We start from the raw sequence: 14,703 nt of genomic DNA, 5'->3' as shown, positions 1-14,703 counted from the left end.
ACAAACAAACAAAAAAACAGAAAGGATGTTTTAGAAAATAATTCATGCTAGATTTTAATTGAAGTACGGCGACTGAGACTAGGCTGAGATTGGCAGTTCAGTTGACCAATCATATAGCGCACGCCTAGCGCTTAAGCTAAGCGTGAACCAATGGGAAGAGCGAATCAAACCCGGAAGCATTCGAAAGGACCAATCCATTTGGAGGTTATCTTTGACAGGGGGCGGGGCTTCGAGTCACCGGCAGTGAGAGTCGGATGTCGCCTGACCGGATGGTCGCAGGAAGTTTTTTTTTGTTTTGTGAGTGTTGTTTTTTTTTTTTTAACGCCGACTGACTGCGACTAAACCTCACATTTTATTACACGTTTTATAACACGTTTCCATTTCCATTCAATCATTTAAAGAGACGTGTTTTTACTGACAGACCGATGACTGAAAGTGAATAAAGGGTGTAAAGGGAACCCGAGTCAAGCCGAGCGGAGCCGAGTCCAGCCGAGCCGAGTCTAACCGAGTCGAGCCGAGTTCAGCCGAGCCGAGCCAAACCCAGCCGGAATCATGGGGAACCGGGGGATGGAGGAATTGATCCCCCTGATCAACAAACTTCAAGACGCGTTCAGTTCCATCGGGCAGAGCTGCAACTTGGATCTGCCGCAGATCGCCGTGGTGGGAGGACAGAGCGCCGGAAAGAGCTCGGTTCTAGAGAATTTCGTCGGCAGGTCGGTTTCATTCTGTCTCTCATGTCGGGATGTGTTTGTGCGGTTTTGTTTTGTTTTGTTTTGCCCAAATAGTTTGTTACATTGATGTTTTCAGGCCATTAGATTGTCATTGTGGAGTCCCCCCCCATTTCTCTCTCTCTCTCTCTCTCTCTCTCTCTCTCTCTCTATACCGGATGCACAGACGCGGCTTGCGCCGTTTCTTGTAAGCGCCGTGCGTTAAGAGCCCGCGCGCAGCGTACGCAAAGTGCGCAAAACCCGGAAGTCGCGCAGAGCCGCGGAGGGAAACGTCAGGGCGGATCAGGGTTTGTGTGCGTGTTGGCCTTCATATAGACCAACTATCTGAACAACCTGCTTCTTGTGGGGTGGAAAATATTATCAGTTTCACTTTGGCGCGTGCGTGCGCGCGGGCACACACACACACACACACACACACACACACACACTTGACTCACTCACTGACTATTCAACAGTAGCCCCATATATAGTAGCTTCAGTTTGATCTACATCGACAAACATCATAATTCTATCGATTTGTCTCTGTCTGTCAATTTGTCTTTCTGTCTGTTCATCTGTCCCCTCACTTGTTCAACTATCTGTCTGTCTGTCTGTCTGTCTGTCTGTCTGTCAGTCAATTTGTCTGTCTGTCTGTCAATTTGTCTGTCTGTCTGTTCATCTGTACCCCCACTTGTCTGTCTGTCTATCTATCTATCTATCTATCTATCTATCTATCTATCTATCTATCTATCTATCTATCTAATCTATCTAATCTATCTATCTTTGTCCATCCATCCATCGAGCACCTGGAACTGTTTTCATGACTCATCACACACTAGTCCTTGTTTTAAAGAGAATGAGGTCCCACCCCCCTGTGAATGATCATACGAACCACTCACGAGAGTTGTGGAAGGTTTTCGGAAGGAACCCCGTGATGATCGTGTGTAGCTCAGTGGATAAAGTGTTGCACTTCTGATCCGAAGGTCATGGGTTCAAATCCCAGCACTATAACTGAGATAAATGAAAGTTGGTCAGATTAAAAGCGTCTGCCAAACGCCACAAAGGTAAATGTGTGCGCATGCAATTATCAGCGTCAAGACGTATGCGTTAGTGTGCGGAAGTCTTGTACCTGATGTTCCCCTGGACTTCTGCTCGATATGCATTCATACAAAACATCTGTTCAGGTTTCGGAAATCGTAGTAATAAAAGATATTTTTCTTTATACTTTATATCTATACAGCACCAACACACCACGAGTGTTTTGCATAACGCAGAGGGAAACGAATCAAACAAGAAGTAACCTGAATACGCCGCTTCTATGTTTTTAGCGAAGACCGAAGGGAACAGTGTGGAATGCAGGTGGATCAGGTGTTGGATCAGGTGTTGCAGGTGGATCAGGTGGGTGTTTGGGCTGGAGCAGGTTCATTATGTGGACTCTGGAGATTGTTTACTGCAGCCACACCCAAGCAAAACAGAAACCTGGGCCGACCTGCTGAATCACTGCCGCTCTGGAATTTACATGAGGACGATCCTGAGGGAGAAAAAAAAGAAATCCTTGATCCGTTCGCTCGTAGAGTCATCGGCACCTCCGGCGTTTCCACTTCCTCTTTCTGTCCGTCTCGCCGTTCCGTCATCCTCCTACTCAGGCTGCAATGATTCTGAATAAGATGTATGATCAGAATCTGGGAAGTATTAAAGAGGGCTTTAGTCAGAAATCAGTGTGGGGGTGGAGAGACGTTTCTTCATTCTGAACGTCCATGTGTTTCATTTCCAGCTCTCGTATAAGGAAGAAATCATCTGCCATAAGGGTGAAGGGATGTTTCCATTCTCACGACCGGGTTGATTATTGTACCTTTATGGCAGAAGCCCATACATTTATTTTATACACACGATTGGGGGGGGTTAAGGGCCTTGCTCAGGGGCCCAGGAGTAGCACTTTGGTGTTTGGCTGGGATTTAAACTCATGACCTTTGGATCCAAAGTCCTTAACCACCAAGCTACAACCTCCTCCTTTTCCCAAGGCAGGGTGTAGCGAAATGTATTATTTCACACTTACTGGAGTCTGTGGACAATATTGTTTTAGATATTAGACATCAGAATATTTTGTCTTCTATTTTGAGTATGGGTTTAATTTGCATACATTTGCATAAAGCATGCATATTCATCCATGCCAATGTTGATTAGTACATTGAAAACTCACTAAAAATGCGCAATCGAGTTGCGATTAATCACGAGTTAACGTTTTAACCCCTTGACAGCCCCTGTGGAGAAACGTACTTTACACCAGCGCTATTTTATAGTTTGTTTTAACAATACTCAGTGTAACAGTATTAAACACTCACCTGGCAATAGTTACAATACGATTAAAATTCCCACTGATATAAAGTGATGATGTAGTAGTTTTTAAACTATAATTTAAGAATTAAAGCACTTTATTTGGGGAATTGGGAAAACTAAAGAAATATAAGAAAATTAATTTGAATTCAAAAAATCATATAAAAGAGAAGAACATGAAGTAAATGTTATTATGTAGCAAATAAATAAATCAGTGATGGGGATTAAACTTTAAACCGACATAAAGCTGAAAAACTGGAAGTGTTTTTATATTGATGGAAAACTCAGTTATTTAGAGGCGGAGCATCAAGAAGACGCTGACAAGGCAACTTTTGTAAAAAAAAAAAAAAAAAAATAAATAAATAAATAAATAAAAAAAAATAAAAAAATAAAAAGTAGGTAAATTGAGTAAATAATGAAAGTCCTCATAATAATATTGTTCCGTGCGAAATATTAAGGTGGAAAAAAAGTGTGGAAAATTGCCCTCGGTGTCGTCGTCTGAGATCTCGCATGTTCCTTCCTGTTCACGTCTGAACGTTTCTGCATTGGGGTAAAGTTGAATTGTTAATATTAAGCATTTGTGAAGACGTACTGTGAGATTTGGATAAGTGACTGACTGAACAAACGTCATCTGTTAAGTCGCCTGAGCTGAAACGTGATGATGTATTAATAATTATTATCATTATTATTATAATATTAGCTTGTTTTGACCCATGTGACCTCCGATGTGTCCCTTCGTCCTACACTGTGTAAAGCGCAGTCTAAAGCGCCTGTTCAGCAGGTTTTTTTGTTTGTTTTTTAAGCCCCACCCCGTACACACACTCGCAAATGCACACACACACACATATACATAGACGGCCGAAGCTGAAGCTGTGACCTGCTGTAAGATACGCTCATATCTTTTACTCATTAACACAGGTGGCAGTCAGACAGAGCGATCGAGCGAGTGATTCATGTGGAGAACTGCTTCCGCACTGAGGAGAGAACTGTAGTTCTGTCCGTGACCTTCAGGCTTCTGTGAATTTTAGGTGTGCGGTTCCAGGCGGAGCTCCTGGAGTGTGTGGGCATGGAAACGGGACGCCTTCAGGAACATGTTTCTGATATATGTATATTATTAGTATTTAATGTTTTGGAGAGATTTTGAAGACTATTGGTGTTTGGAGGTTATCTTTGACAGGTCAGGCGGCCTAACAGATGACGTTAGATGAAAATCTTTACCGAAATGCAGAAAGGTTCAGACGTGAGGAGGAAGGAACATGCGAGATCTTAGACGACGGTCACCTGGCACCCCATTCAGTAGTTGTCATTTAGCAGTGGTCACTCTGCATTGCGCAACAGATAGCAATTGACCGCAAGAATCACACACGATCAATTCTATACCCAGTAAAGTTTGAGCGTTCTCAATCCTCTTCCGTGTTTTTACTGACACGCTGGATCGAGTACAATCCCCTGATCAGAGCACACTAGATAGTGAAGCTCCCTTATATGGTCCTTCGAGCCAGATAGGAAAACCTCCTAACAAAAGGGAGCCGAGTTGAGCCGAGCCGAGCCAAACCCAGCCAGAATCATGCGGACCCTGTCGCTCATGTCCGGGTTGTGTGTGTTTGTGCGTTTTTGTTTTCTGTGCGTTCGTGTTTTTCTGTTTTGTTTTACCCAAATAGTTTGTTACATTGAAGTTTTCAGGCCATTCAATTGTGATGCTGGAGTCCCCCAACCCCATCTCTCTCTTTCTCTCTTTGCGTTGGGACGTACGCAAAGTCAGTATGCGGACGTCTTGTACCTGATGTTCCCCTGGACTTCTGTTCGATATGCATTCATACAAAACACACAGCATCTATTTTGGGAATTGAACATTGTATCCAGTCCTTAACCTCCTCCTTGAATTGGGGAATGTTTTAGGTGTGTGGTTCCAGGCAGAGTGTGTGGGCATGGCTTCAGGAACATGTTTCTGATAGGACTGGGTGTTTATGATATATGTATATTATTAGTATAAGACTATTGGGGTTTGTAAAAGAACTACACTGTAATTTTTAATCGAAAGGCGTTTGAATTTTTTTATTTTTTTTTTTTCCTCCTAATCAAATGAAGGAACCATGTGGCGCCTATAAAAGCAAACCAGTTGCAGCAACACGGCATCGTTTCTGGTGTACATTTAGATTCTAATCTGCAAACCTGAGATACCTGTCTCTGCAGCACCTTTGGGGTGTGTTGAGTGCAAATCTAGTGAAGTTGTACTGAATGCTTTTACACTGCAAGCATCTGGCAGCATTTTCCACCTGGAATATTAATATTATTAATATTATTATTATTATTAAATCTGCTTCTTTTCTTCAGACTTATTATTTTGGTCTCTAAATTAAAATTTTGACTGATTATAATCATTCTTTTTCATTCCTACTCGATCAGTTCATTTAGATTCCAATTCCAATCGAACCGTAATGAGAAAACTCTGAAAAGATTTTGTGAATCGCAAACAGTGCAACACATCCTGCTTTTGTGTCTGCATATAGAAGGTTTAATTGAGCTCCAAAGTGGCTAAAATGCTCGTGTGCCGCTACAATGCTAATGGCGGGATGCCTTACGTTGTTTCTATAATCAATAATATAAACCTCTTTTGTGCACGATGTGAGCGTTTCCACATTTTCCCACAGTGAATTAAAAAAAATTACATTATTAATTAAATGAATTTCCTCAAATAAACAGAAAGTGAAAAACTATTTTAATAACATTTATTACAATTGTTTATTTATTTTGAAAGTCATTTTAAATTAATGTTATTAAACGACTTACAATATCTATTTTAGATTTAATATGTCTTAAATGCCTGTTTAAATGATTTATTATTTCTTTTAGATTATAATTGTTTTGTGTTTTTAATGTTCGTTGATTGATTTAAATAAAAAAATGATTTTTTAAATATACTAAATATAATTAAACTTTGGTATATTCTTAAAGAAACTAATTATTGATATTTTTCTTGATATTGATATTCAAATCTTACAGATCTGCAGTGTAATTGGCATTAATTTGAGCAAATTTTACCTCAGGAACTGTATTGTAGAAATGTTGAATATCGTGATTTGATGTTTTTGTTGAACTATGCAATATAGTCGAATGAATCCAGTGTTACATTTTTTTTTCAAGATCCCAACAAACCAAATATTATATTAATTCTGTTGGAATATAAAGTTAGAATTTTGTACACCAAAAAAAGAGTCGACTCCTGAAAAGATTCAATTCAGCAGATGTTTTAAGGCAAAAGAGTCGACTCCTATGAGTCAATTAAACTGACTCACTGAATCAAATGATTTTTTCTTACATTTATATGAGATATATATTGATATCTTCAATTGCTCAGAGTTTCTGAAGCACGAGTTGCATAAGCGATACAGTTTTCAGGTCTGGTTTTAGATTTATGTGACTGGAAATATAAAAAAAATTGAATCTGCAGTGTCAATTGAGCGCTAGATGTAAAATCGGCAAATAAATTCTTGGCGCCCCAGATTGCTTGGAGACGATGTCTGAAAGCCCTGTGAGGGCTATGAATTGTTCTCAAAGCATCTCTGATGTTTAACTCTAAACAACTAAACACAGGGCAGGTCTGGACTCGACACGAGTGTGCTTTCGATTTGCAGGAAGCTACAAGAGTGTAATGTATGGAAACCCTTCAGCATTTTATCTGTGGGGTCCTCGCCGTCATCGTTCTAAATAAAAAAACGTTTTTATTATTATAGAAAATAAATTTTTTTCCTAAAACCTCTTACGAATTAAGTGCATCATTTATCATACTATATATGTACAAATGTTTGTGGACACCCGACCATAGGAATGGCATGTGCTTCTTTTTGAACGTCTCATTCCACAATTAGTCCCAATTCGCTTAATCACAATAGGGTTGTAGCTCTATAACAGGAGATCTTCCATTGTACCCATGGAAAGCAGATCTTAATGAAGGAACAGGTTTTTAATCTCGTAGTTCGGGTGAAGGGGAAAATTTCACTTCTTTGTGGTTACAGTTTGGAACCTCATATGGATGGAAAAGGCAGGTGTCCCAATACTTTTGCAAATACAAAAGCTCTGTTAAATGAGCTGTAAGGCTTTGGACCAATCAGAGCTCAGAATCATCTTTATTGCCAAGTTTCATGGAATGTGTCATTATGTGCTGCCGCTATAAATATAGGAAAATAAAAGAATAAAGTGATAAATAAAGATAAAGACATTAACTATAGAAGTAGTCTTGAAGGTACAGGGTTACAAAAGGGTCCTTTTCTTCTTTCTTCTTTCTTTTTTCTTACGTTTTCCTTCACAAGGCTTAGATGAACTATCTTGACAGGATTTCTGACAGGAAAATGTCCATAAATGCTAATAATCTTACTAGCCAACATTATTTTGGTATGTTGCTAGCTACTATTAGCTAACACGACAGGATTTCTGACAGGATTTTTGTTGCTAATTCGCTCCAGCTAACTAACAACATTTCTGACATCTACATCTTCATAATCGTACATATTAACAAAATGTGTATATTACTGCTCATAATATTAATAGTTTTATTACCGGCTAATATTAACGATCATGGCAGGATTTCCAAGACGTGCACTAGCTAGCATGAACACTCACAAGATCTCTCTTTTTTTGTCTTTTTTTAGCTGATATACAAATGTTTATGTATAGGGACTAGGTTTCCTCACTATTTCCTCATTAAACGAACCTTTAAATGGATAAAAAACTAAATTTGTTAATAAATAAACATTGGTAATTGTTGTGCTATAAGAGGAATGAAAGACTTCATAGAGACAAACATTCGGCAGAACGTTCGTATTGTAAAAAGCTCACAGTCCTGGCTGTTTCCTCAATAGTAAAGTGTGTGTGTGTGTGTGTGTGTGTGTGTGTGTGTGTGTGTGTGTGTGTGTGTGTGACGGTTATGTCATCCTTTGATTTCCTGCCGTGACGCAGTGTGTTTTTGGTTATAGGCGCACGCATACTGCATGAGTAACGTGTGTGAGACAGAGTGCTGGTTGTGAAGGCAGCATGGCATCCCTGATGTATGTGTATGTGTGTGTGTGTGTGTGTGTGTGTGTGTGTGTGTGTGTGTGTGTGTGTGTCGCACAGTGACACTGGTCTCTTTCAGTAGGCTTTCTCCTTGAGAGAAAAACATCAACTGCAACTATCGTTAAAGCGGAGCTGCTGAATTTGTGCAAAATTACACACACACACACACACACACACACACACACACACAGACACACAGACACACACAGCATTTACTTTCCTTACGCTGTGCTGCTAGTTTAGGAGAATAATCAGTAATGGTGGAGTGTAGAACCAAACCCAAGTTTTACCTTTTCCATCACCGTCCAAAAAACAAGCCAAAAGTATTGGGACACCGGTCTTCTTCACCCTGACATATACATGGTTCTTCCTCAAGTTCTTACCACATAATTGGAGGTACACGATTGTAGAAGACGTCTTGAAACAGCTAGCATGAATTTTTCCCTAAAAACAAGCAGGCTCAAAGCTGTTCCAGTTTTTTTACTGCTAGCATGAAATCTGACAGGATTTTTAAGAGGATTTTTCTCCCCATTTATAAAAGTTTATAATCTTTATCACTAACGTTAACCAGCTGGTGAAGATCAACCAACTTCACATGATGTCTGACAGGAAAATCTCAAAATTGTATTTTTTTCTCTCTGTTTTTGTCTCTCTGTTTGGACGTCTACCTGTTTTTGTGTGTGGGATTTTCTCTCTGGTGTGTGTGTGTGTGTGTGTGTGTGTGTGTGTGTGTGTGTGTGTGTGTGTGTCTCTCTCTCTGTCTTTTGTGTGTGTGTTTCTTTGTGTATGTGATTGTGTCTCTGTATGGATCTGTATCTGTGTGTGACTTTCTCTCTTTGTGTGTGTGTGTGTGTGTGTGTGTGTGTGTGTGTGTGTGTGTGTCTCTGTCTGTGTCTTTGCTTCTTTTCTCTCTCTCTCTCTCTCTCTCTCTCTCTCTCTCTCTCTCTGTCTCTCTCTTTCTGTCTTTCTCTCATTCTCCCTGTCTCTGTGTCTCCTCTCTCTCTCTCTCTCTCTCTGTTGGTTTCTCTTTCAGTTGTTAATGTCCCCTGGTCCACTTCTTAATGACCTTCTGGCTCTGCTGATCAAAGTGAGACAAACCCGTCTGTGTTTTTATGACCAGTAAGATGTCATTGTTCCTGAGACAGTTGCAGTCTCGTTCTCATATCTCACTATGCAGCCTGGTCTGGGTGTGGTCTAGTGGGTGGGGACAGTGGACAGAGATCTCCTGGACATAGTGGTGTCCCTGTGATGGTGAAAGATAATCTGTGTATCGGAGCGTGTCTGAGACACGGGTTTGTGGATGAAAGATGAAAGAAGCTTGTGGTGTTTTTCAGCGTCAGTCCGTCTCTCTCTCCGTCTCCCCGTCTGTTCCTGCACTGCTTTTCTGTCTGTGCGTTCATAATACATGAGATGAACAATCTGCTGAAGGCTCAGCCTCGTCTCTCATTTACACACCATCAATAATGAACACCAACCCACCCTTCCTTTTTCTCTCTCTCTCTGTGTTTTGGTGTGTGTGTGTTTGGGTCTGTGTGTGTGTGTGTGTGTGTGTGTGTGTGTGTGTGTGTGTGTGTGTGTCTCTCTTATATATGTGTGTGTCTGTGTGTGAGAGAGAGAGAGAGGGGGTGTCCAGTAGAAAGGTAAACTCTGAAGGCAACAGTGCAGTGTAACAGGAGAGACCTGGGGTCAGTGAGAGACAGGATGGGTTACTACTGTGGTGTATTCTCACCACACACACACACACACTGCACATAAAGACCACATAACACATACCACACACAAACACACCACAGGCCCACACACATACATAAACACGTACACACACACATACACACACACACACACACACACACACACACACACACACACACACACACACACACCAAAACAACCCGACTTGTGATTAGAGAAACCCGTCTAATGATGTAATAAAGGATTTTGGTCTGTAAGGGAACACAGTGACGTCCTTATCTTTCTGTTCATTGGTCCATGTCTCCCCCAGAGTTTTGTCCTCATTTGTGTGTAGGAAGCATTTTCTGTGTGTGTGTGTCTGTGTGTGTCTGTGTGTGTCTGTGTGTGTCTGTGTGTCTGTGTGTGTCTGTGTGTGTCTGTGTGTGTCTGTGTGTGTGTGTGTGTGTGTGTGTGTGTGTGTGTGTGTGTGTGTGTTTGTCAGACATCCTCCTGGTTTGATCAGGTGTCAATTGGAGACCTACTGAAATTCTCAAGTTGTCTCAGGGAGTGAAAAAGCAGGGAAAGAGTGTGATGAGTTTGTACACCGTTATAATGAAGAGAGTGGCAGGAGGCCTGTCAGGAGAAAAACGTGTGCGCACGCACACACACACACACACACACACACACACACACACACACACACACACACACACACCCTGGTCTCTGTACAGCCTTTTTAATAACTAATTCATGCAAGTGGCAGAACACCATCTGTCTGTGCTGTGTACGTACATATGTTTCTGTGTGTGTGTGTGTGTGTGTGTGTGTGTGTGTGTGTACAGAAAACAAGATGATTAAAAGTATCAGCTGTGATCTGTTTTCTTTCGTTCAAAAATACTTTGATGGTCAAGGGACAGAAATTCAAACTTCATTTCTTCATTTGACCGTCACTTTGCTCATTACTCTTTGTTTTGTCTACCTCTCTGTCTCTCTGTCTGTTTCTGTCTGTCTGTCTGTTTCAGTGTCTCTGTCTGTCTGTTTCAGTCTGTCTGTCTGCCTCAGTGTCTCAGTCTCTCTTCCTGAATGTCTTAGCATCTGTCTGTCTGTCTGCCTCAGCATATCTGTCTGTCTCTCTGTCTCAGCCTTTCTGTCTCTCTCTCTGTCTGTCTGTCTGTCTGTGTCTCTCACCCATTCTGTCTGTCTATCACACCTTCTCTGTCTATCTGTCTTTGTCTATCTCTCACCCTGTCTATCTCTCTCTCTGTCTCACCCTCTTTGTCTATCTTCCTGTAGGTCATAGTCACGCTGTCTGACTGACTGTCTGTCTCACCCTCTCTGTCTATCTGTTTTAGTCACTCTGTCTAACTATCTGAATGCCTCGCCCTCTAGTATTTTCTCTGTCTGCCTCATTCTCTGTCTGCCTGTTTGTCTCAGCATCTTCAACCTCTCTGTCTATCTGTCTATTTCTGTGTTTGCCTGTTCTATCCTTTCTGTCTGTCTGTCTCTGCTTCTTTGTCTGTATATCTGCTTGTCTTTCAGATTGTCTGTTTTAGTCTGTCTGCTCCAGGCTCCCTGTCTGTCCACCTGTCTGTCTGTCTGTCTGTCTGTCTGTTTTTCTTTCTGTCTTCTCCAGCCTTGGCCTGTCTGTCTTCTTATTTGTTAGTTTACCTGCTTTAACCTATATATCTATTCACCTGTCGATGACCTGTCTATCTGTTTTTCTCTGTCCTCTCCCTTTCACAGTTTATCTGATCATTGCTTTATTGCATAATGAAATTCTCTTGTTCTCTGCAGGGATTTTCTCCCTCGTGGCTCAGGGATCGTCACTCGCAGGCCTCTGGTTCTGCAGCTAATCAACAACAAAGCAGGTGAGTGCGTTTTCTCGAATAAAACACCCACTCTCTCACACACACACACACACACACACACACACACACACACACACACACACAGACAACCTGGCAACCCAGAGTCTAACGATTCTGTGTCTGTGTTTAGAGTATGCCGAGTTCTTGCACTGTAAAGGGAAGAAGTTTGTGGACTTCGAAGAAGTCCGGACGGAGATTGAGGCCGAGACGGACAGGATCACGGGTTCGAATAAGGGAATCTCCCCCATTCCCATCAACCTGAGAGTCTACTCGCCTAACGGTATCACGCACACACGCAGACAAACATACACTTGCACACACACACACACACACACACACACACACACACACACACATACACACACACACACACACACACACACACACACACACACACACGCGCGCACACACACACGGAATTGTAAAATCTTTTCAGAAAACCTTCCTGTTGTAGGAAACCTCATTCTCTTTTTTTGGTTCCTCAGTGTTGAACCTGACTCTCATCGACCTGCCAGGGATGACCAAGGTTGCCGTGGGCGACCAGCCGGTGGACATCGAGCACCAGATACGAGACATGCTTTTGCAGTTCATCACTAAAGACAGCTGTCTGATCCTGGCAGTCACACCGGCCAACACTGACCTGGCCAACTCGGACGCTCTGAAGATCGCCAAGGAAGTGGACCCTCAGGGTACTCCGTGGTTTCCTTCTAGAAAACACAATCAACCATGACCTAGTGTCATGAAACAGACCATGAGTGTGTGTATGTGTGTGTTGTTACAGGTCTTCGCACCATTGGTGTGATCACCAAGCTGGATCTGATGGACGAAGGAACGGATGCACGAGACATTCTGGAGAACAAGCTGCTCCCACTGCGCAGAGGTAGGTGGGGCTCAGGGACGTGTTCATCAATTACACCTGCAAACACAGCCATGGTTTAACAAAGCGCACGTGTGTGTGTGTGTTTCAGGCTACATCGGTGTAGTGAACCGTAGTCAGAAGGACATTGACGGCAGGAAGGACATCCGCGTCGCTCTGGCTGCAGAGAGGAAGTTCTTCTTGTCTCACCCCGCTTACAGACACATGGCAGAGAGAATGGGAACGCCGCACCTGCAGAAGACCCTCAACCAGGTTCACCACGTCCTTTCAGACTCCACCCACCAAAGACACCCTGTCCACTCCAATACTAATCTACTAAAATATATTATGTGGATTAATTATGCATCCAGAAATACACAATAAGGACAAAAGTATTGGGACACCTGATTTGTTCACTCATTTTTGGTTTTTGATCCAGCATGACATAGACACTCGCACGCGGACATTCACACACTTTATACCAACGTTTTTCATCTTAGACACTCACATATATGCCAGCATTTGTCTACACACACACACACACACACACACACACACACACACACGTATATATATGTGTGTGTGTGTGTGTGTGTGTGTGTGTGTGTGTAGACAAATTCTGGCATATATGTGAGTGTCTAAGATGAAAAACGTTGGTATAAAGTGTGTGAATGTCCGCATTTATCTACATATTTTATAGTCAGGTTATAATGTTACGTCTTTCTCTGTCTTGTCTCTCATAGCAATTGACTAACCACATCCGAGACACGCTGCCCGGTTTGCGCAGTAAGTTACAGTCACAGCTCCTGTCTCTGGAGAAAGAGGTGGAGGAGTACAAGAACTTCCGTCCTGACGACCCCACACGCAAGACCAAGGCACTGCTGCAGTGAGTCGTCTTTTCCTTCACCTCCTTTTCAAACATCTCTCAGTGAACACTCGCCTCTTGTATCGGGCATCACCACAATTTGTATTTAATTCGTATGTACTTTCAAAGAAATGCTTTTTACTGTAAAAAAAAAAAAAATAGAATAAAATAGTAAAGCAAAAAAAAATTTAATCGGGTTCTTGGAGATCAAATAAAATTAGAAACAAAAAGAAAAGCTGACTAAATGTGAGCACTTGAGTCAGACTTGAAGTTAAACTACGGATTTTAAATGGTCCAGGAAGTGTTGCACACCATATGTATTATATTCTCGTTTGAATTTGCATGTGTGTGTGTGTGTGTGTGTGTGTGTGTGTGTGTGTGTGTGTGTGTGTGTGTGTGTGGTCATCAGGATGGTGCAGCAGTTCGGTGTGGACTTCGAGAAGTGTATTGAGGGATCAGGAGATCAGGTGGACACGGTGGAGCTGTCCGGTGGTGCCAGGATCAACCGCATCTTCCACGAGCGCTTCCCTTTCGAGCTGGTCAAGGTGACACACACACACACACACACACACACACACACACATTCTTTCTCATGTCCCTACACAGTATCATGATGATTCTTCTGTTTCACTTGTGTGCTTGTCAGATTGTGTTTGATGAGAAGGAGCTGCGGCGAGAGATCAGTCACGCCATAAAGAACGTCCATGGAGTCAGGCAAGTGGAGCTTCACTAAGACCTCCTGCAGACAGGACGCCGTCTAATCCTTTTAACACACACACACACAAATCATGTAGACAGACAGCAGTTCTGGGAAACACAACCACATGCCACGAAAAAAAAAAACTATGACTTCAGTACTGTAAAAAACACACACACTCACACACTCACACACTCGCACACACATATACACTTGTGCGCACAGGTATACTGACTTTTGTCCACACTGACACTTGCGCGCACACACACACAGACCTGCATTTGTGACACTTATAGACACTTATACACTCACACACAGATATACTGTAGATTTTCCATATAGACCCTCACACACAGATATACTGTAGTTTGTCCAAAGAGACGCTCCACACAGATATACTGTAGTTTGTCCACAGAGACGCTCACACACACATATACTGTAGATTTTCCACATAGCTGCTCACACACACACATACTGTAGATTTTCCACATAGACCCTCACACACAGATATACTGTAGTTTGTCCAAAGAGACGCTCACACACACATATACTGTAGATTTTCCACATAGCTGCTCACACAAACATATACTGTACATTTTCACATAGACCCTCACACACAGATATACTGTAGTTTGTCCAAAGAGACGCTCCAC

At 42.1% G+C, this 14,703-nt stretch overlaps 1 protein-coding gene across 1 annotated transcript in view; it reads left to right on the top strand.

The window, feature by feature from the left end:
• The first annotated feature begins 228 nt into the window (after positions 1–228).
• Positions 229–14,703, top strand: part of LOC124376284 (dynamin-2-like) — a 41,346-nt gene continuing 26,871 nt past the window's right edge. Inside the window, 9 exon segments of the mRNA XM_046835294.1 lie at positions 229–713; positions 11,559–11,632; positions 11,763–11,912; positions 12,118–12,321; positions 12,414–12,512; positions 12,601–12,761; positions 13,232–13,374; positions 13,763–13,898; positions 14,000–14,067. Coding sequence (XP_046691250.1) covers positions 553–713; positions 11,559–11,632; positions 11,763–11,912; positions 12,118–12,321; positions 12,414–12,512; positions 12,601–12,761; positions 13,232–13,374; positions 13,763–13,898; positions 14,000–14,067 — 1,196 coding nt within the window. The 5' untranslated portion in view covers positions 229–552.

The sequence above is a fragment of the Silurus meridionalis genome, chromosome 22 (assembly GCF_014805685.1).
Source record: "Silurus meridionalis isolate SWU-2019-XX chromosome 22, ASM1480568v1, whole genome shotgun sequence".
Taxonomy (NCBI): Eukaryota; Metazoa; Chordata; class Actinopteri; order Siluriformes; family Siluridae; genus Silurus; species Silurus meridionalis.
This window is presented reverse-complemented; position numbering and strand designations above follow the sequence as displayed.